The 20,019-nt window shown below is 42.5% G+C and overlaps 1 protein-coding gene across 1 annotated transcript in view; it reads left to right on the top strand.

Moving 5' to 3' along the window:
- AGK (acylglycerol kinase) overlaps nucleotides 1-20,019 on the top strand; it is a 37,964-nt gene that overhangs the window by 16,549 nt on the left and 1,396 nt on the right. The window contains exons 6-14 of the mRNA XM_071727128.1: nucleotides 350-382; nucleotides 2,305-2,399; nucleotides 4,443-4,512; nucleotides 6,750-6,829; nucleotides 9,097-9,154; nucleotides 11,427-11,574; nucleotides 12,682-12,779; nucleotides 14,987-15,057; nucleotides 19,290-19,374. Coding sequence (XP_071583229.1) covers nucleotides 350-382; nucleotides 2,305-2,399; nucleotides 4,443-4,512; nucleotides 6,750-6,829; nucleotides 9,097-9,154; nucleotides 11,427-11,574; nucleotides 12,682-12,779; nucleotides 14,987-15,057; nucleotides 19,290-19,374 — 738 coding nt within the window. The remainder of the gene's footprint in view (nucleotides 1-349; nucleotides 383-2,304; nucleotides 2,400-4,442; nucleotides 4,513-6,749; nucleotides 6,830-9,096; nucleotides 9,155-11,426; nucleotides 11,575-12,681; nucleotides 12,780-14,986; nucleotides 15,058-19,289; nucleotides 19,375-20,019) is intronic.

Below are 20,019 nucleotides of genomic sequence, written 5' to 3'. Positions count from 1 at the left end.
ACACTGATCTTAAGTCTGCAAGTCTTTCCTGGCCTTAGAGTTGGTTATTGTTAATTGCACACTGACAAGTGGTATTTTTGCATTATGTGGGGTATTATTCAATGTTAAAACAGTTTTACTGCCACTGGTTGTGATGACAGCATATACTCATGCACACTCATAACCCTGCTATTTCCACAATGTTTGCACACTGAACATGCCTCCTTGCCCATGTAAGCAACTTTAGCACCTTCCATGTAGGAGTAAATGCTCCTTATATCTTTGACAGAGTAAATGTGGGTATGAATGTCATCATAACACTAACTGAAAAACAGAATTCTCAGAGCTGAGCACTTCCCATGTTTTCCAGGTCGTAACTGGACTTCTTCGCAGAGCAGATGAGGTGAGGAAGTTTATTTTTATTTATTTATTGGAGGAATTGTGCATCCACTGTGATTTCTTAGCTTTAGCAGTCTTCTAGACATCTACTCTTGCTGAGTAATCTGTGGGCCATGCTTGTGTCCTGTAGTTCTGCTCATTTTTCTTCATTCCTTTCCTCATGGAGCTTCATGGCTCCCAAGCTCTGGGAAGTTTCCCGTGTCAGGGAACTGTGGGACTGTGGAGAAGCCAAGTGTGCATCTCTCAAAGACCCATGGACCCATGTGTATGCTGCTTTGTTTGGCAGAAGCACCAGGTGAACTTACATGTTTTCCATGTATTTATACAGGCCTGGAACTGAATTTAGTTATGGCCATGCTCCTATTGCTTTATGATTTCTTTGCCATTTTTTCAAGCAGTGAATACCTACCTGCCTATGCAGATGGCTGCAGAAAGCAAATTTTAACCTCTCAAGGTAAATTGCTCCAAATGGAAATGAGAGGCATTTTTCTTTCTAAAGAGGGAGGACAGTATTATTGAAGAAAGGAGGGAATCATTGTTCCCAAAACCTTCTGGCGGGAGCTGGCAAAAACTCAATTAAATGATCCAGACAAGATTATGATGATATCCTTGGCAGCTAGAGTTGTATCTGTTTAGGCAGTTGCTTTGTCTGAGTGTGACAAGAGAAACTCTGCAACCAAGCCAGTAGCTTTTAAAGGGACACTGGCTGTATCAATTCTGAGACATGTTGTTTAAGTTTAATAATATTATAGTTGGCCTACGAGATCTCCATAATCTCAATATATTGGAAGAAAAGTTTTTTGGTGGTTTTTTTGGCTAGTTTTTCTTCTCTGTTTTTTGCCTTACTATCTTGATGTAGCTTGGGCTGATTTGTAGCAGTATAGAAAGTTCTGCACCCAGCACTGTTTTGAGTGGGATACTGCATCTTGGCATTGCCACTGTGTCTCTTCATGTCTTTGGCTGGGGAATTCTTCCTGTGCTTCACAATACTTCACAATACTTCTTCTTGTGCCTCACTCTGTGCTCTACATACCTTTTCACTTGGGGATGTCATACCACTGGTGCCTGTGCAAGGTATTCCAGAAATGCTGTTCTTAGCAGCCAGGGGAGCAGGGCATAACTGCAGGAGCTGCAAACACCCTGTCTTCTGCACACTTTAAAACAATTCTGAAGACAATGAGAAGTGTGTATGAGATCTGTTAAGACTTGCAGGTGACACAGAGATAGCAAAGGATGGGCACAAAGTGATGAGGGGGGTTATTTAGTCAGTGTAGATTTGCAGTATCATGGCACTGCCAGTAGCAGTGCCCAGGAGGGAGATGGTCTATTGTGATATATGATCTTTTCCATTGATTTGCTGACACGCTTCTAGAAACACAGTTTATTATGAGGTAGAGTGTAATAACTTGCTCCTTCAGCAAGCCCTTTTGCTGAACTGTGGTGCAGAAAAATAGCACAGTCAGTGACTTCCAAAAATCAGACCTTCTGCTGCTTCATGATTTGGATGCCAGAGAAATCAATTAATTTCCTTTCCTTAACTGAGAAAATCTCTTTGCCATGCAAGGTTCCTCTGTCAGAGGGGGATTTCTGCAATGATAAATGAGATTCAGAGCTTGTGCTGCCACCATCAATATTAAGAAAGATGGCAGATTGCTGACAGAATCCATGCATTAGTTAGGACATGGCTGCTAGCCTACATGTAACAAAGCTCTTAATGATTACAGAGAGCTCCTTTGTACCCAGTTGGCAGTGGCGGGATCACAGATTCGGGTGCCATGATCTGAGTCATTATGTGTTACTGCCTCATTTAAGGAAGTGCCTGGTTGCTCAGTGCCAAAGGGGTGATATCAGACACAGCTGTGATCTTCACACAGGAAGCTTCCTTCAACTGATGCAAATGTTAATTTCCTCTCCTCCCATGTCCAGGCTGTCTTCAGTAAGATTCCTATAGGATTTATACCCCTTGGGACGACGTGCAGTCTAAGCCACACGCTCTACCCTGAGAGCACAAACCAAGTCCAGTAAGTCTTACACTTTTCTGAAAGGGGACCTTTTTGTGTTGTTCTCAAGGATCAGTACTTCTTGGTAGCTTGATACTTTTTCTCCTGTGCTACATAGAAGTTGGCAGTCTCTGGGCAGAGGCTAATGATTGTCTGGACTTGTCTGAGTTAATGAGTTCCAAAAGCTGACTAAAATTAAAAGAAGGAAATGTATGTATTATTAGAATGTGAAATAATTTGCTGTGGCTAATTTCTCTGTGATCATGCTAGTTTTAAAAAAAATAATAATAATTAAAAAGATCAAGAAATAGTCAGAAAGTATACAACAAGCTTATAGCAAGAATATGACAAAATGTAACAACATAAAAACCCCTCTTTCTGTCCCTTCTCCATTTTAAGAATTCTAGAAACCAGTCCACATAAAACCTTGTTGGCACCTGCAAAGTAAGGTATATGAAAATATCTTTATGGGAAAGGCTGGATCCTGTTACTGACTTTTGCAGGGTTTCTCTCCCACCCCTGTCATGAGACTGATGCTGACAGTGCTCCAACCACCTGGATCTTACCTGTCAGCATTCTGGATGTGATCCAGTCTTGTACTGTTACCTGCATTTCAGTTTGTTGTAAGTTTGCTTGTCCACTTCTGAAGTAAAAAGGCTAGTCAACTAAGCTTTCTCTTTTTCACACTTCATTTCTTTTCAGTTTTTTCCTCCCTGTCCTCCCATACTAATGACTATATTTCTCCTTGCTCCTGAGATCAGTTCACTCTGGTTCTCCCAGTAACTCATTAACATTCTTTCCTATGGAAGCCTTGTGGGTATCCATCACACATAAAACCCATGAGCCACCTGGCATGACATCCTTCATTAAAACTACCAGAGTTCTCTGAGGCTCAGCAAGATGGACAAGGCTGTAATCAGCAGCTGAGATTAAAATAATAATTTATGTTTGGGTTCTAAAGAAGCTATTTGAAATGAGTGATCTTGTTCTCCCAAGGTAATGAACTGTGCAGGTGAGACTGCAGCATATTGGTGAAGTTGAAAGGAATTTGGTCAATAGGCTGCTTAACAACCCACACGAGGAACAGAACCTGACTTAAGAAGTGCAGAAATCGTATTTTAAAAAGAAATATGTGGCCTTTGGTTCCTTCAGTGCTATTAGATCTTACCTTTGGAGTTCAGGAGCTGTAGATGTCTTCCAGAAAGACAAAAGTTCAGAGAAAAGAAGGGCTTAGGGAAGAAGGGCTTCCTTCTCTGTCTCACTATTTTAAGCCTGATGAAGCCAAAGGCAGTTTCTTCTGATTCACATGAATATTGGGCTGGATCTAGAAACAACATTTGGTTTGGTTTGGTTTTCCCCTCTCCAGCTGAAACACTGGAAATATGTGCAATGTGGAATTTAAATTTTACCCAACTTTGAAAATAAGGAAGGAGGTTGAACACAGAGACTCGTAGAGACTTCTTTGTGAACTTGATACTTTGGTTACAAAATCTTTAGTGCTGTGCTTTATGACTTGAAATGGGAAAGTGCCTTAGCTACTGTCCACAACTTAATGGAGACCAGAGCCACATGAACACTGCTGATAGGTAGATTTATGTTGGTTAAATATTTCAAAACAAATTAACATACTAAGTCAGTTCAGTCACAGACATGTGAATTGAGACTAGTCTCAGGACCATCCCCTTCTCTCACCAATAAAATAAATCTATGACTTGAGCCCTTAGTGTGTCCAAAATATCAAGTAACAGAGCTGGCATGTCATTTGCTAGATTAGCTGAAGAAAGACCTGAAAACCTTAGGCTAAGAATTCCCTTTGTTTTTCAGGTCTTTTGATGTTTGTTAGGACACAGGCTTTGTCTTGCATTGCAGCTACACAGCTTTTTGATTTCAAGGAAGTGCAGAACTTTGTCAGAGTTCTTTCCATGGGGTCATTGTGTTTGCTGCAAAAAAAGCCCCCCCCTTGGCTCACAATGGGGTTTGCTGACAAAAAGTGTATTTTTAAAGCTTATTTTTTTTTCTTCCTTTCTGTTTGTTTCCTTTGCTTCTTTCCTGTTTGTTTTGCAGACATATTACTAATGCTACGTTGGCCATTCTGAAGGGGGAAACAGTTCCACTTGATGTCTTGCAGATCAAGGTAAAACCATCTGCTTATTTTACGACCAACATTCCTAAAACTTCCCTGTTCTCATGTTGCTCTGTTCACATAGTCTGCTTTCCCCTGTGTAATGCAGTTAGGAATTATGGTTGGTGATACCAGCAGTTCTGGTAGCAGTCACTTCTTCATAAGTCTAAACTGAAGAACACAGTAGAATGCCTGGGCATCTTTTTTTGAGGCTCAGAGAGTACTGATGAATACAAAACTTTATAACACCACTGCTTCTGTAGAAATGGCAAGAGATAACTGTAGGCAGCAAGTGCCCAGACGGTGCCCCCCCCGCCTGTGCCCAGCTGGGGTTAGCCCAGGCGCGCATGCCCGGGTTCGGTAGGTGTGGCTTCCGGAGAGGATTCCAGAGCCGGACGGATCAAAGTTAGCTCCTGATACCATCCGAGCCAGCACTAGCTCGACTGACTCCCACGGCGAGACTCATCCCACGCAACATCTGGTGGAGAATGCGAGCATTAATTTCGGTCTAAACTGTCTCCCCGAGCGTTTTGTCCAAAAGTGACCCTTCTCTACAGACCGTCCAATACCCCGAAAAATTCGGGTAAGAGAAACTTTTTCTTCTCTTCAACACCGTTATCAGTAAATCTGACGATGGGCTCCTATGTGGGCAAACCTACCGGCACCGCCGTTGCCGATCAGATTACAACCCAGGCGGAAACGCAGGAAAACCTCCACTACCCGAGTCCCGAAACGGCCTGGGACCTGTGGGGGGAGACGTACAACCTGCTGGCAAGTCTCCACTATAAGGAGGCCAACGGCGACATTATTGGTGCGGACAACACCTGGCGAACCGTTTGCAATCTATTAGCTTGCTTGAAAGCCGAAGTAGAAGTGGCAATGGCCACCGCCGCGGCCCCATTACGAAAAACCGAGGTATTTCCCCTGAAGGAAATGCCCACAGTAACCCCCTCGGCACCCCCCTTCAAAGGGGAGGAGCCCGGGAGGGCGCCGAGTGTAGCTCCGTCGGCGCCGCACCCCGAGGGGGGGGAGCCTGGGACAGCGCCGAGCGCAGCCCCGCCGGTGCCGCCCTCCGAGGGGGGGGGGGAGCCCGGGACAGCGCCGAGCGCAACTCCGTCGGCACCACCCCTGGAGGAAGTCGAAACACCAGAAAATGATGGGGCGGAAACCGCGGCTGGCGGCACCCCCGGCTGCCGCGGAGAGCTACCCCCGATGCCGCCCCCGGCCCCACGGAAGGCTGCGAAGATAAAAGCAGCCCCTAAACTAAAGTGGCTGTATGAGGGAATCCTTAACCCCAAGCTCTTTATGTTTCTACTCCTGCTCCTTGTCTCTGGTCCTCCTGCCATACACTGCTGGGAAAAGCCCAGCTCCATCATCCTGTTGATCACCCCCAGGAGCCTGCAGGCTTTGCAGATGATGCCTTTAACCCTCAGCTTCTGCGGCTTCGTCGTCTTCACCAACCTCTCCCTGCAGACCAGTACCACCGGCTCTGAACAACGAGGCACCACGCAGCTAAGATCTTCGCGTATTTGTCATCTTTTCCCCCATAAAAAAAAAAAAAAAAAAAAAAAAAAAAAAGGGGGGAAATGTAGGCAGCAAGTGCCCAGACGGTGCCCCCCCCCCGCCTGTGCCCAGCTGGGGCTAGCCCAGGCGCGCATGCCCGGGTTCGGTAGGTGTGGCTTCCGGAGAGGATTCCAGAGCCGGACGGATCAAAGTTAGCTCCTGATACCGAAAGAGCCAGCACTAGCTCGGCTGACTCCCACGGCGAGACTCATCCCACGCAACAGATAACAATAGCTGTCTGAGCTGATTTGATGTATTCGTATGTATTATGGACTTAATAGAGTTCTACAAATTGAAAAAAAAAGTGAAATGGAAAACCTTTGTGTTTTTTTTTTAATATTGTTTTTCCGTTATGTTGTAGAATGGACATTTCTGCAGCCAGAACTTCTGTGTCACTGTGCAGAGCTCCTTTTGGCTGACACAAAATGAAATGGCTGTTGCTGGGAGTGCAGTCAAAAATCAACCTCTTCAAAACTTTACCTCTTACATTTCTCTTTGGGAGCAGATGGAATATGTAACACTTAAATTCTGCTTAGCTTTATTGTTGTTGGCTGTTATACCTTTTCTGGGAAATTTCACTTTTGGGATTAATCAGAAATCCTTTTATATATAGGTTTTCTCTATCTGCAGAAACCAAAGTTGGAAACAGGATAAAGCAATTTCATTATGTTCATTTTTCTTTACAGGGAGAAAAGGAACAGCCTGTGTTTGCATTGACTAGTTTAAGATGGGGATCTTACAGAGATGCAGGAGTTAAAGTTAGCAAGTAAGAAAATACTGTGTTTTGAAACTGTACCTCTTTTAGCATCTGTTGCCTAAAAAGACATACACCCCTCTCTAAAGAAGTCTTTTTTGAGTGTAAGCATTTGACAGACAGAGGCACCCACCCAGTTTTAGGTCTCACATTATACAACATGGGAGTGTAAGACATTTCAGCATTTTTGTAATTTGAAATAAACACTTCTTTGGTGTCGATTTGTTCTTTTAGGTATTTACTTTCTGGCTGCCTTGTGGTACCCACTTCTGTAACTTTATTCAGACTGTATCACTGAGAAAAGCTCTCCCTTGAGTAAAGTCTAAGTAAAGTAATTGGCCATTGTTTTTCATCAGCTGCCAATGAAAAGATGCACACAGACTCTGTAACTCAATTCCAACAAGGGACATCAGATGCAGTAGAAATGCCCTTCAATTGCTGCCAGAAATGACATGGACCGTGCTGTCTGATGACTGTTCTCAGAATGCTAAACTAATAATTGTTGGGCTTTCTCCAAATGGACATTTAATATGCCACTGTCCGTGTATCAAATGACTGGCATTATCTGGTGAAGGAGCAGCGGGGCCAAAGCAGTTCACTTTTCAGACTGTTATGGAGGAATTGCTGCTCATGCCTCTGCTGCACAGCTGTAAGGAAGGGCCACGTGTGCTGGCAATGCCTTTGCCAGGAGACAAGGTAGCAGACCTCTGGAGTCTGAGTGGCAGATGCTTGAGAAGGATTGAGAGGTGATATGGAGTGGGGGAGATGGGTGGTGAGACACTGGCACAGGTCACCCAGAGAAGCTGTGGCTGCCCCCTCCTTGGAAGTGTTCAAGGCCAGGTTGGATGGGGCTTTGAGCAACCTGATCTGGTGGGAGGTGTCCCTGCCCATGGCAGGGAGGTTCTAACCAGATGATCTTCAAGGTCCCTTCTGACCAGAGCCACTCTCTGACTCTGTGATATGCAGTAAATGTCCAGGGTGTTTGTTCCTGGGAAGCAAGGGATGTGCTTAGTAGCTTGTGTGGGTGCTGGCTTAGCTGTGCTGCAGGCTCTTCTGCTGATTGCATCCCTAGGTTAAGGAAGTGCACTTCTCTCCCCTCTGCACTCTCACTAGGCTTCCTGTGCATGTCCTGTTTTTTTACCCAGTGTCAACTTTCACATTGTTCCCTGAAGCAGTTCCCTTTCATGAGGGTCTTTTGGACTCAGTGTTGGAGGTGTGAAAGCACCTTTTCTTCTTGGAGCAGCTTGAAGATTTTTAAACCTCATTTTCTTCCATGAATGTTTTAGATTGCACAGAAAATGGGGCCAGCACTTCAGCCACAAATTAAAGGGTGCTCAGAATGTAGTTGGGTCAAGGCCCATGTGTGCTTGTCCTGTTTTTTATACTTCTTCCTAAGCATCCCCTTTCAATCCCTGGTATATTTCAGCACAACTGATCTTACACTTAAAAGAAGGCAGCTACTATAGAGTCAAACCATAAGCCACAGTTCCAGACTTTGTCTGGCTATCCCTCTGCTAAGCACTGTCTGTCTTGGTGGAGATGTGGTGCTGTTTTGTGTTTTTGAGGTTTTATTATTATTTTACAGGCAATTTGACTGCATGATGGGAGTGGTGTGACAATTGCACATCCTGGTATTTAATGACACACTTAAATCTGCAGTACTCTTGAGCTGATGGTGTTGAATGTGCTTTGTTGACCTTCTCTGGTGGAAGACAGTGATCAAAATATGTGCCAAGCCTGCCTAAGTATACTCCCATCTTTAGATTTTGTACAATATTTTATGGCTGACAGGATTTTTATTTTGTACAAAAATTCATTTTGATCCAAGAATCCTTCGGGGCAAATTGATGTTCGCTGGCTCTGTTCTTTTTGTCAGTGAAGCTATTGATTTTTGCTGGTTTGTTCGTTTCCTCCAGCCTCACCTTTTATTGCATATTGTGGAGATGCATCCCACCAGCTGTTAGACTTGCAGACCTTTAAATCGTCCCCAGTTGTGTCACATAACTTGGTAAAATTCTGCTACTGAGATACCACACTGCCCCTAGTGAAGGCTGTGTACTGCATTTTGGTGATCTGTAACTCAGGAAGGGGATGCCACTGCTGAGCTGCTGGTGACACATAGAGATTATCTTAGAATATCACAAAGCTAAATGTTGTAGGGGAGAACTCACTTCAGTGGCAAATAAGTCTGTGTGCTCTGACTTCAAGCAGAATTTCTCCCTTTCCCAGTATCAGTCCCCTGGATATCTTAGAGTTTCTACCTGTGCTCTTTTTTTCAGGTACTGGTACCTCGGGCCGCTGAAAACTAAAGCAGCTCACTTTTTCAGTACACTCAAGGTAAAGAGTAATTGCAAGGAAATTGGGGTTTTTTTGTAGTGGAGCAATGAAAAGGCTGTGTATAATTTATCTGCAAGTTTTTCTGACAAATTTTGGTAACTATATAAAATGAGGGTGAAACTCGACTTTTAAAAAATCCTACCAATTATTAGACTTCTGAAGAGATGGAGAGGAGAAGGAATACCTAATAAATTAATTAATTAATTAATTCTTTCCTGAGGATCTGTTGCTGCAAGACCACCAGGGGGAGCCAGTAACCACCTTTGAAACCATAGACCAGCAGCGGTGCTAATGATAACCATTAAAGTGCTCGGTCACCTTTTCTCAGTAACCTTTCTTATGATAACATTTCATTCTGTTTTATTCATCTGAAAGAAGTGCCTATAATTAGACTGTTCATGCATGCTGATAATCAGGCTTGCACGTGTAGAAGACGTGAAGATTAATAGCTTATATCTCACCTTAAACAACTCTGTTGCTTAAAATTGATCCTGGAAAGATTAAAATTTGACCCATATGAAAGGTGAGGCATTCTCATTCACATGCTTTTTCCTTTCTCTCTGAACATACAAGGACCCTCATGAAAGGTTGTGAAAATCCCCAGGATTTGGTACTGTAGATGAAATTGTGGAGTCCAGCCGTGCTGTGTGTGACAGTTCAAATGCTTCCTTTAGAGGAAGCTCCTGTAAAGGGGAGTTCAACTGTAATGCATCCATGAAAGATTTTTTTTCTCTCTTCCCCATCCCCAGGACATTTGAGGTGATGATTTTGTGTGCTGGCATTCTTGGTAGAAACCTGTTCTACTTCTCCCCATCACCTTCTGACTTTTGTTGAGTCCTTAGTCTCAGTTAATGACAGTAACAGTGGATTTCACTGGTGAGCCATTCAGTGTACATTTAAAAGATCTGTAGTACCTGCTGAAGGTTAAAGAGAAGTGCCTATTTTTTCTGCTGTTAAGATAGAAAAGTTTCTACCTGATCTCCTCTGATTGTGGTGTTCATTGCTTTACGTGCCTCTTATGTTATCATTTTGATAATTTCTATAAAAAATGGCTCCAGCCTGTTGAGCTTAATCTCTCCCTGGTTTATCTTTGTTGCTGTGCACTTCATCTTCTCTGGTTTTGCTGTAGCTGTCCTTTGAAACACGATGACCTGTAGCTGAAAACAGTGTAAGGGGAAAGAGGGGCATTGTTATGAGTGTTATTATCTCTTCTAAAATGTACAGGCTTAAATTATCACAGCATTGCTGCCTTTCCCTTTAATAATTAATACTTAACTGTTCGTGTATTGCTGTACTGATAGAATCTCTGTTTGTCCTGTTTATTATGTAAGTATGGTAGTGGAGTCTCCTTGCTCTAAGGAGGTTGAGGTGAATTAGCTTAACAACCTGTGCTATATGATGCAAAACTACTTCTAAAATTTTGTGCATAGAAAAATAATTGTATATATGTGGGCTCTTGGCTGAGTTGCTTTAATATATCCATTTTAAAAACCAATCATGTTGTTAAATTATTTTAAATATATATTAGAGGAAATTAACTTTGTAAGAATCTAGAAGTATTTCAGGAGCTAAGCTTCTTCTGTAGCCCATCAGTTTCTGGCACTGGAACCTGAAATATCACTGAGAAGAATGTGGGGGGGGTTTATGTTCCCCCCCCAGATGCTTTCTAAAGCTTATCTGACTTGCCTTAGGATTTGCTGTCTATAAGCACCTGGCTATGAGGTCAGATCTTGATTGTCTGAGTTGCTGGAGAACAAAGGCCTGACAGGTTTCAGTGCCCCTGGGCAGCACACAGCACTCTGGTCTTTGTTTGCACTGGACCCTGCTGTGCAGTTACTCTTTGAAGTTGCCTCTGTGCCATGCAGAAACCCATTGTGCTTTCAAACATTCCTGTTGACCTTGCCAGTTGTGGTTGTTCCCTCCTGCCAGAAGCACTGGGTGCCACCCTGCCACACATCAGCAGCCATGAAAACATCCCTTTACCCTCTGCTCATAGAGGGGGAAACTCCTCACTTCAGTGTGGGGAAGGAGTAGATTAATAGACCTGGAAACTGTGGGTGATGTTTTCCTAGCTGCAATAATGTCATCTCACATACATATCTGGGGGCTGGAGAGCAATAAGGTTGGCTGAGGCAGTGGTGGGATCTGGATAGCCCTGAAGAGCCCTGGGAGCACAGAATAAATAGGCTGAAGGACTAAACAGAGTAAAAGCATCTAGGTGCTCAACAAAAGGCCCTTGATCTTCTGTCTTTTCTTTCCATGTAAATCCAAGGAGTGGCCTCAGAAACGTGAAGCTGCTCTCATGTATCTGGGTCCAACTGAGAGACCTCCAGAAGAGCCAGAGGAGAAACCATCCAGACCTCCTTTATATGTGAGGCTTTACAGACGACTTAGACTATACTGGTCATCTCCTCCAAAAGGTGAGGGTGTGTGTATTTTGGCATAAACTTTACAGATAGGCTTTATTCCTCTAATAGATCAGAGGGAGGGGTGGGTTCTGCTTTACTTTTCTACGTTCTCATTTTTATAATATTATTATTTATTAAAAGTGTGACTTTGTCAAGTTAGTTACACTGATCTCTGCCAGAAATGAAACAGAGTAGTTCTTTCAGTGCTTGTGGCTTCGTAAACAAAAATGCATTTGTGAAGAACCCAGGCTATTTCTGGGGCTCACAGTTGCTTGACTTTGTTGTGGAAGCCTGAATTGGGGATACTTGGCTCTTATGGGTGAGATTCTTGAAATCTTCCTGCTGTAGAATGGCTTCTCTAGTGGGCTGGTATGAGAGGAACAGCCCTTTTTTTTTAACATGGGGGAGTTTTCTGGGCTAAGGAGAGCAACAAATTTTACTTAACATAGAAAAATAAAACCTGGACCATGCAGAAGCATTAAGTTTCTCTCAGTACATTAAATTTCTGTACTATAGATTCTCCTCTGAGTGCTATGTGAGCCTCTCTTGGGTTGGATTTTCAGCTAGGCAGTGCATGTGGCAGATTGCAGAAAGAAGGGGAGCATGTATTTTGTGCAGTCTGGAGTGGTGCAAAGTCCTCATTTCCTTCTTGGCTAGCAGAGATGATCTAAACTGAAGTGTGGACTAAGTGACCTGGCTATGAGAACAGGACACTGGGGTTTCCCCCTACAGAAAATGCATGTTTGTACTGCATCCTGAACATTGGATTCTTGCTGTTTTGGTAGCAATGCTTCATGTGTTTTCTAAATGTTCCTGTACTACTAGCCCAGGAGATCTGTTAATCCTGGGTACAAAGAATCACAGAGATATTCCATGTAATGTGCTTGATAGTTTTTCCTGCTACTGTGGGAATATTGGTGGGGTTTTTTGTTTGTTTCCTTCATACTCCCAAGCTCCCTCTTCCTTTACTAAGATTTTTAAGTTTCGAGGAAGCAAAGGTAGTGGTCACAGTGGGTCAGCATGATTTTTACAGATTGATGTTTCATGCTTCGTAGCAAAGAAATTATGATCTGTGTAATTAAATTCCACTTAATGATACCTTCCCTTTTGAATTTGCAGAAATCCCCCAGGAGGTAACCCCAGAGGACTGGGAAGAACTGAAGCTATCCACCATTGAGCTTTCCATTGCAACTCGGAACAGGCAGCTTGATCTGAGAGTAAGACCACAGTGTAACTGGATTCCAAGTGCTGTCTGTCCACACAGTTTCCCTTTCTTTCTAAACTCCCATTCTTATGTCTGTATACATAAAACTTACAACTCCGTGCAAGGAAAGGCCCTTGACTGAGTCCAGGAATCAGTAGATTTTAGATACAGTGTAAAAATGCTGGAGACCCATGTAAAACTAGGATGCAGTGGGATAAGAAAGAATTTGTATAACAAGAAGGTTTCACTAGCCAAAAAGAAGCTTTAAGATTGCCCAGGAGAGAACAAGGCATCAAAATAGGTACTTGTTTCCTTCTTGACCCATGGGATATATGGGATATCTTATGGGATAAGATGCTATCTTATCAACTGGTGCTGGAAGGAGCCTGAATGTTGGCCTGGAATTGTGGTTTCTTCTCTGTCTTCTGGCTTGTAGAGCAAAGAGTTAAAAAGAACTGGGATTGGAAAAAGGACAGGGACTAAATGGAATTAAAGGACAGCAAATGCAAGTGGTTGTGAAAGAGAGGAACCAAGGGGGCAAGGAAACTGCTCCTTTCATAACCTCAACATGCTCACACTATTCAATCACTGTTTAAAAACCTGTCTTTGGCCTATGTCTGTCTTTTGGTGTAATTTTATTGTGAAAACTATTTGGATAGGTGTCAGTAATTAATTTACTGAAAAATGCTTATTAACACAGTGATCCCATACTGGTGAGCTGCCCTTCATGACTTCCTCATGGCTGCAGCAAACCACTGCCACTACACCCAGTTTAACAGGAGGTGTTGAACTTTCTGCAACGTGTTTCTCACTCAGAATTTATACCTGAAAATTTGTGTTGTACTGATAAGTTATCTTCGTATGCTCAGTCAAAAACCCCAGGCAGATCTAATCTTAAAATTTACTCCTGTTTTTCTATGAGGATGTACCATATAGATTTTAGTTTCTTCTTCATCAGTGGCTTATGGTTTGAACCACCAATGTCCCAGTGATGGTAGAAGCTAGGCAGAGACTACCAGGGTATTTGGGGGGTTTTGTGGTTTCTAGATGGCTCTAGAAGCAAACAGTTTTGGTAATTGCATTGGAGTCAGTTACATAAAGTAATAACTGACCTACCAAGAATTGAAAATCTATCTCATTGCCACAGACTTTGTCTTCAATGTGCACTTTAATGCTGGTATTGAGCAAAGAAGTGATGTAGGGTTCCACATCTCTTGCACAGCCTAGAAGAATGGATGAGTTTGTTAGGGCAGGTGTACTTTGCTGGTTCTGAAGTTGGAAGTAGCTTTATTCTGCATCTTATTTTCCATAGATAGGGACTCCTTACGACTGCTTTTGATTCCTGCTCTTGTAGCCATTGTCCCTGTAACCATCAAAGGTGTACAACAGCTCTCTTGAGTTGGTAGCAGGACATGCCTGCAGAGTATTGTCAGCCTGTTGTCTTTGTGTCACACCTCAGATTTATGGCTGGGCTGCCCTGTTAAAGAGAAGCTGAGAAAGCTGTACAGGTGCAACTCAGACAGTGCCAAGCCTACCCTCTGCAGACACAGCAAGGGAATAAAACAAGTTGTACTGATAGATGCATTTATTTTTACATTTCCTATTTTTATTTCATCTGCACTAAGACCTTAGTCAGGACAGAAATGTTAAGATACATAAATAAATAAATAATGAATGGCATCTTAATCAAAGTTGCATTCCCAGCAGAAGCTTTACTGTATACTTGGTTTGAGGGCAAGCTGTAGATAGAAAAGAAGCTAAGTAGGGAGTTTAAAGGAATGATATAAAGAGTACTTTGACTTCTAATTTGTATTGTTTAAAATTGTCTCACTGTAGTGTTTGGTAGCCAGATGTTGTATCACTGTACTGTTGCTTTGTAGTCATGAAAGACACGTTGATGAGAAATCTCTGTGAGCAGAAGTAAACCCAAGAGATCTGCTATGATTGTCTTTAATAAGTGTGTGAAACATAACAAGAAGCCAAATGTGTGAATCATTATTTTGCTTCTTGCATTATGATTGAATACTCATCAATGAGAATTTACTGTCTTTAATTTATAATCCAAATCTCAAGTGAAGAGTGGAAAAAAAGCATGAAATGTATCTCCCATCTCCTTTTATAGGACAAAGGACTGGGCATTTTGTGAATATGTTGCAGGATCTTGGGTGTGGTACTTTGAAGTGTTAACTGCTTCATTTCTGAATTTTTTTTTTTCCATAGCGTACTGAAGACTTCATGGATATTTGCATTGAAGCAGATACTGTCAGCAAAGCAGAGTTTGTAAACAGAGGGTGAGTATGGGAAGGCTACAAAAAGGTGACAGATTCTCTCTCTGAGTTGGAACACTAATTATGAGAAGTGTGCTGTTTTTCTGTGATCTTGTACTCCAGAATTCAGAAGCAGAAAACTGCAAAAGACATGGGTCAGTAATGAGGATTACCAGTTTTGTTCTTGAAAATTCTTACAAATATTCTCATTCTGGAAACAAGGTAGAGCAGCCTACCTGGAGTTCTTCCTAGCTTGCTGTACCTTTCATCTTTTTCCCCATTGCTGTTGCTCAGTGCTACTTGGATAATGCTTTTGTAACAGACTTACAGACAGACATGAAGACTTACCCCAGAATTTTTAGCCTTACCTGCTCAGCATTTAAGGTGTGGGTCAGTGAGCTGTTATTGTTGTACTAGTGGTACCTGGAAATTTTGAACTCTGGTTAGACAGTCCTTGCTTTTCTAAGTGAAGTGCTCCCTTAGCACAGTAACACTTGTGAGAAATTAGGTCTCAGCTAGAAGAACGTTTGGAAGAGGATTATTTAAACATGAAATTTAAGCTAATTGATGCTGCTTGTACATGGATTAAGAAGGCTGCAGGTATGAAGAAGCAATATTTAGAGCAAGAGTGGACATGTACTGCTTCCTTTGTGCTTAGAATGTTATCTTGTAGAGCATTTGTTGCTCGCACCAGATGCAGAGCTGAGTGGATTTTTCCAGCTTTTCCATACAGTCCCACTAGCAAATATGTTGCATCTTCAGTGCAGTTTTTCCTACCAGCAGCAGATTTTCCAACTAAATCCGAGAGTGGTCTTCTGCACTTTACCTTTTTATTTGCTAATATTGTTTCTAGTCTTAGAGCTCCCTCTAGTGAAACCATAGTGTTGAAAAATTTCCACATATTTTTACCTGCTTGTCAGCGGCCTAATAGTTCCTGCAAAAGTGTCTTGTTTATGATAATAATAGCAGCAACAGGCCCCTTTTTTGGTCATCCCACGAGTCTCAGTGGATATAGGTTCTTCTGACCTAGGTATACATGGTAGGTCAGGTTACCACCTGCAGTAGCTTTTCAACTGCGTGAGTCACTTGGATCATGGGTTGCTTGACACTGAAATATTTGCTTTGAAGGCTATGGATAGAAGAGAGGAGATTTTCCCATTAGCAGCCAGGGGAATCTGGGTTCTTAAAGGAGGGAGGCCAAGGACACGCTCTGCTGAATTATTGACACCCTGATATAGCAGAAAAAACGTGGATGAGTTTGTGTGATTTAAGGGAGGAGTATTTGAGTGTACTTCCAGTGTAAAGAATTGTCTCCCATGGGGACTGGACATGCTTCACACAGCAGCATGTCACGTTTTCTGGCTGCAATTACCCAGTCATGCAGAAAAAGCCTCTGATGAGCGTTAACCTGCACTGCTGACTAGAGCTAATTAGAGGCAGTGCCACAAGCTTTGAGATGCTGTTCAAGCAAAGTTCAAAGAAACAAGCTCTTTTGATTAAGTAGTGCCCAAAAGTCTGTACATAACAAAGAGAGAGAGAGAAAGAGGGGTGTATGGGCTGGGGGAGCAGCAGGAGTAACTGGTTAGTCCTACAGAGAGGAGTTAAAACAGATAAAATATGCCCTGGTTTTTTGCAGAGCAAAATCAGGGTGTTCAGAGAAGCTCTTCACTGCACAATGCCCTTTGGCAGATAGGTTTGATTCAACCCTGTTGTTAGAGGCTCCCCACTGCCTAGCACCGATGGGATTTGTCTTTGGAAATGTATGAAGAAGTTCTTTCTTTTTTCTTCTTTTTAATGCATAGATTTTAACTCCACCAGAGTTGAAAAATACCTTGAGTGCCGATATCGAGAAGTTTTTTTATATTGGAGAGAGCACTGACACAAGCTGATGGAAACTGATGGATCACACAGAGGAAACCACACATCCAGAGGAAAACTACCATGCAGGCTCAGGCAGTGGGGGGACAAGAAACTGGGGGGGGGAGGTGCATCACAGTTCTGGAGAGGAACTGCCACTGGATTTCAAAGAAAAGAATAGGTCATCTTAGGTGTATAAAAGTGCCCTCTGGCTGTGGATCAGATTTATGTGAAGAAGAGCATCTGCAGCAGGAGCAGACCTGATGTTTAAGATAAGGTGGGGGAAGAACAAGTGGATACATGATAGAGCTTACTAAGAAGTGCTGCAGGGAAGGAGAATGGGAATGGGAAGTGCAGCATCAGTAATCTCTGTCCTGATAGTCAGCTTTGATTCTGCATATGAAGGTGTGGAGAGCTGTCACTCCAGGGTATAAGTACAGTTACAAGTTATGGTGCAGAAGACTGTTGTTTTTGTTTTTTTCTGAGAGAGTCTAAATCATTTCACACTGGCCACTTCTGGATATGAGAACTAGGTTACAATTGTGTGTTATCTGCTGTAGTGGTGCCCTCTCTGCCTGTATTTTGTAATTCAGCATATGGAGCGGGATAAAATAATCAATTGGAACTGATGCTGTTAGGCTTTGGTCTTGATCCTGTTTGCCTTTGCTATCTTGTGTTGAGTAAGGAGTGGAATCAAATGGAAATGATTTCTGATCCTTTTATACTGGGTCACTAGAGGGGCTATCACTGCAAGTGGAACTCTGTCTATTTGCTTCCACCAGCATTCTCCTTTGGCAATCTTTAGTTCTATGTCTTGCCTTCTGAGCTCTCCTTGATCCCATAATCACATCAATGTAGAGCCCTGTTTACTTTTGTGGACCAAGACATCTACCTGCTCACCTGCATGCAGTGTCTAGGACCTTGGATGTCAGGCTTTGAGCAAGTTAAACCTTAAAGCAGAGAATCTTGCTGCTTGTTTATACAGCACTGCATAAACTGAGAGTATTGCATGCCATCAATGATTTATAATTTATATCACTGGGTTGATGTTTAATTCCCTCACATCCACTCATTAATCTTTTAGTATATACAAATTTGATTGAAAACAAACTTTCTATAGCTAATCTTGCTTCTGTCCTTCTCTGCCCTTTCTTTGGTGTCTTAGTTTTTCTTTCTTTGTTTTTGATTATCATCTCCTGTTTCAATCCTCCCTTCTCATGTTCTTTCTCTGGGATTTTCTTTGATTTTTAAGAGGAGCTTGCATTCCTCAGAGCATAAAAGGGTTGGTATATAGGAAGTTTCTGGCATGTTTTTGTGGACAATATTTTCCTGAAAAATCTTTAAATACACTCCTATTTCAAATAAATCTATAGAATAGACAGAAAAGCTGGGGACAGCTGGCATTGCTTGTTGGAGGAATCTGCAGTCCTTGAGAGCTATGACACATTAATGCTGTAACTCTGCTATCCCCTTCACTATTTGTGTGTTGCTGTCTTGAGAGTGACCCAAACTGAGGGGTTACTGCCTGGGGTGCAGAGTGTCCTTTGTCAAAGGTCAGCCAAAAGGTTATGTGTGTTAGGTTTTGTGTGTTCTCAGTAAGGAGACCAGAGGTGGGTCGGCGTGTCAAGGAAGCTTGTGCTTTCTCTGCAGCAACACGTGCTGGGAACAGGAATTGCCATGTGCTCTTTAGCAGTTGACCCAGTGACAGGAGAGCAACCTAAGCCTTGAAAAACACACGTGGAACATGCACTGCCAGCTTTCTAAGACAGGCAACTGCCTTTTGGTTATTCCCACTTGATATCCAGAGAAGTAGGAAAGTAGCACTTCCTTTAAATACATTATGTAAATAAGAATCTCACAAGCATCAGAAGAGAGTGCAGTGCTACAATGGGTACAATGGTGGTGTTCTGGGGTTTTCTTCAAAAGAGTGATAAAAAAGCTGCTAGTAAGAAACTTCACGCTGTTTTTCATGTGAGGAGAGGGTTGTTTTTTGATGATAGCTGAGTGTTTCAGTATTACTGTAATTCTATCAGGCTTTTTGTCTTTAGTTGCTTAGGTTGCTTGTAGCTCATGTGGGTGCAAGGGACATGAGATGGTAGTCATTGATTATAGGGATTGTAAATTTCAGCATGTGAAGTGCACAGACCTGTGCTGTACAAATATATTCAGTGAGCATCAGAGCTGGAGCTGGTTGGAGGTTGTCAGTGCTGTTACATGTATTGACTGCAGCAGAAAGGAAAATGTCTATTATACTTCCAGCTAAACCCAAAATATTTGTATATACATATAACCTCTAAGTTTACACGGTGCATAGTGATTTACCAACCCACAATGATGTGTCATCCCTAAAAATGAGTATTTCCTAGACAGTCATCTTATCTCTCTTTTGGTTTCAACAGAAGTCAAAAGATGCAGGATCCACGTATGTGCCCTGAAGAGAGTCAATGCATCCAAGCCAGCAGATGCATCTTGAAAGTTCCAGAGGTGAGAAGTTGAGAGCGTTGGAAAACCCCTGTTATTTTACACCCTCAGACCAGCTGATGTTGCACGTTAAGAAATCCCTACTCCAAATCTGGAAGGTTAATCACACTGCCAGTGAGACACTCGTTTTCTCAGTGTGGCAATTTAGTTCCTGTCTAGGAGATGCATTCTGGAAAGGAGTCTGTAAACCAGAGGGGAAACTTCATTTGCCAGTAAATAGTGACAGACACTTTATGCAGCCAGCAGTGGTGGCTGTAAAGGTTCTCTTACTCAGATGCATTGCATGTGTACAACTTCCTGCCCTTGGTATTGGAATCTGAATTCCTCATCAACATTTTACTCTAGAAGGGGTTGTGCTGTAGAGAAGAGAAATTCTCTAATCTTTAAGGACACCAAGGAGGGTGACACAAAGCAGTGGAGCTCAGATCACTACAGGGAAGTGTCTTGAAACTTTGAATATCTGACATCAAGTGAATCTCATAGATAATCTCTATCTTCAAATGATCTGTGGTCCAGCAAAAGAATTTCATATTAAGAGAGAATGCAACATGCCAGAAGGTGAAAATATCTGTGGCTATGAAGTAAAAATCAGGAATTACGATGTCATGATAAGCCAGCATCCTAATACTTGCCTCAAGCTCATATCAT

The sequence above is a fragment of the Heliangelus exortis genome, chromosome 1, assembly GCF_036169615.1.
Source record: "Heliangelus exortis chromosome 1, bHelExo1.hap1, whole genome shotgun sequence".
In the NCBI taxonomy this organism is placed as follows: domain Eukaryota; kingdom Metazoa; phylum Chordata; class Aves; order Apodiformes; family Trochilidae; genus Heliangelus; species Heliangelus exortis.
The sequence above is the reverse complement of the archived record's forward strand: the minus strand, read 5'-3'. Positions and strand labels throughout refer to the sequence as shown.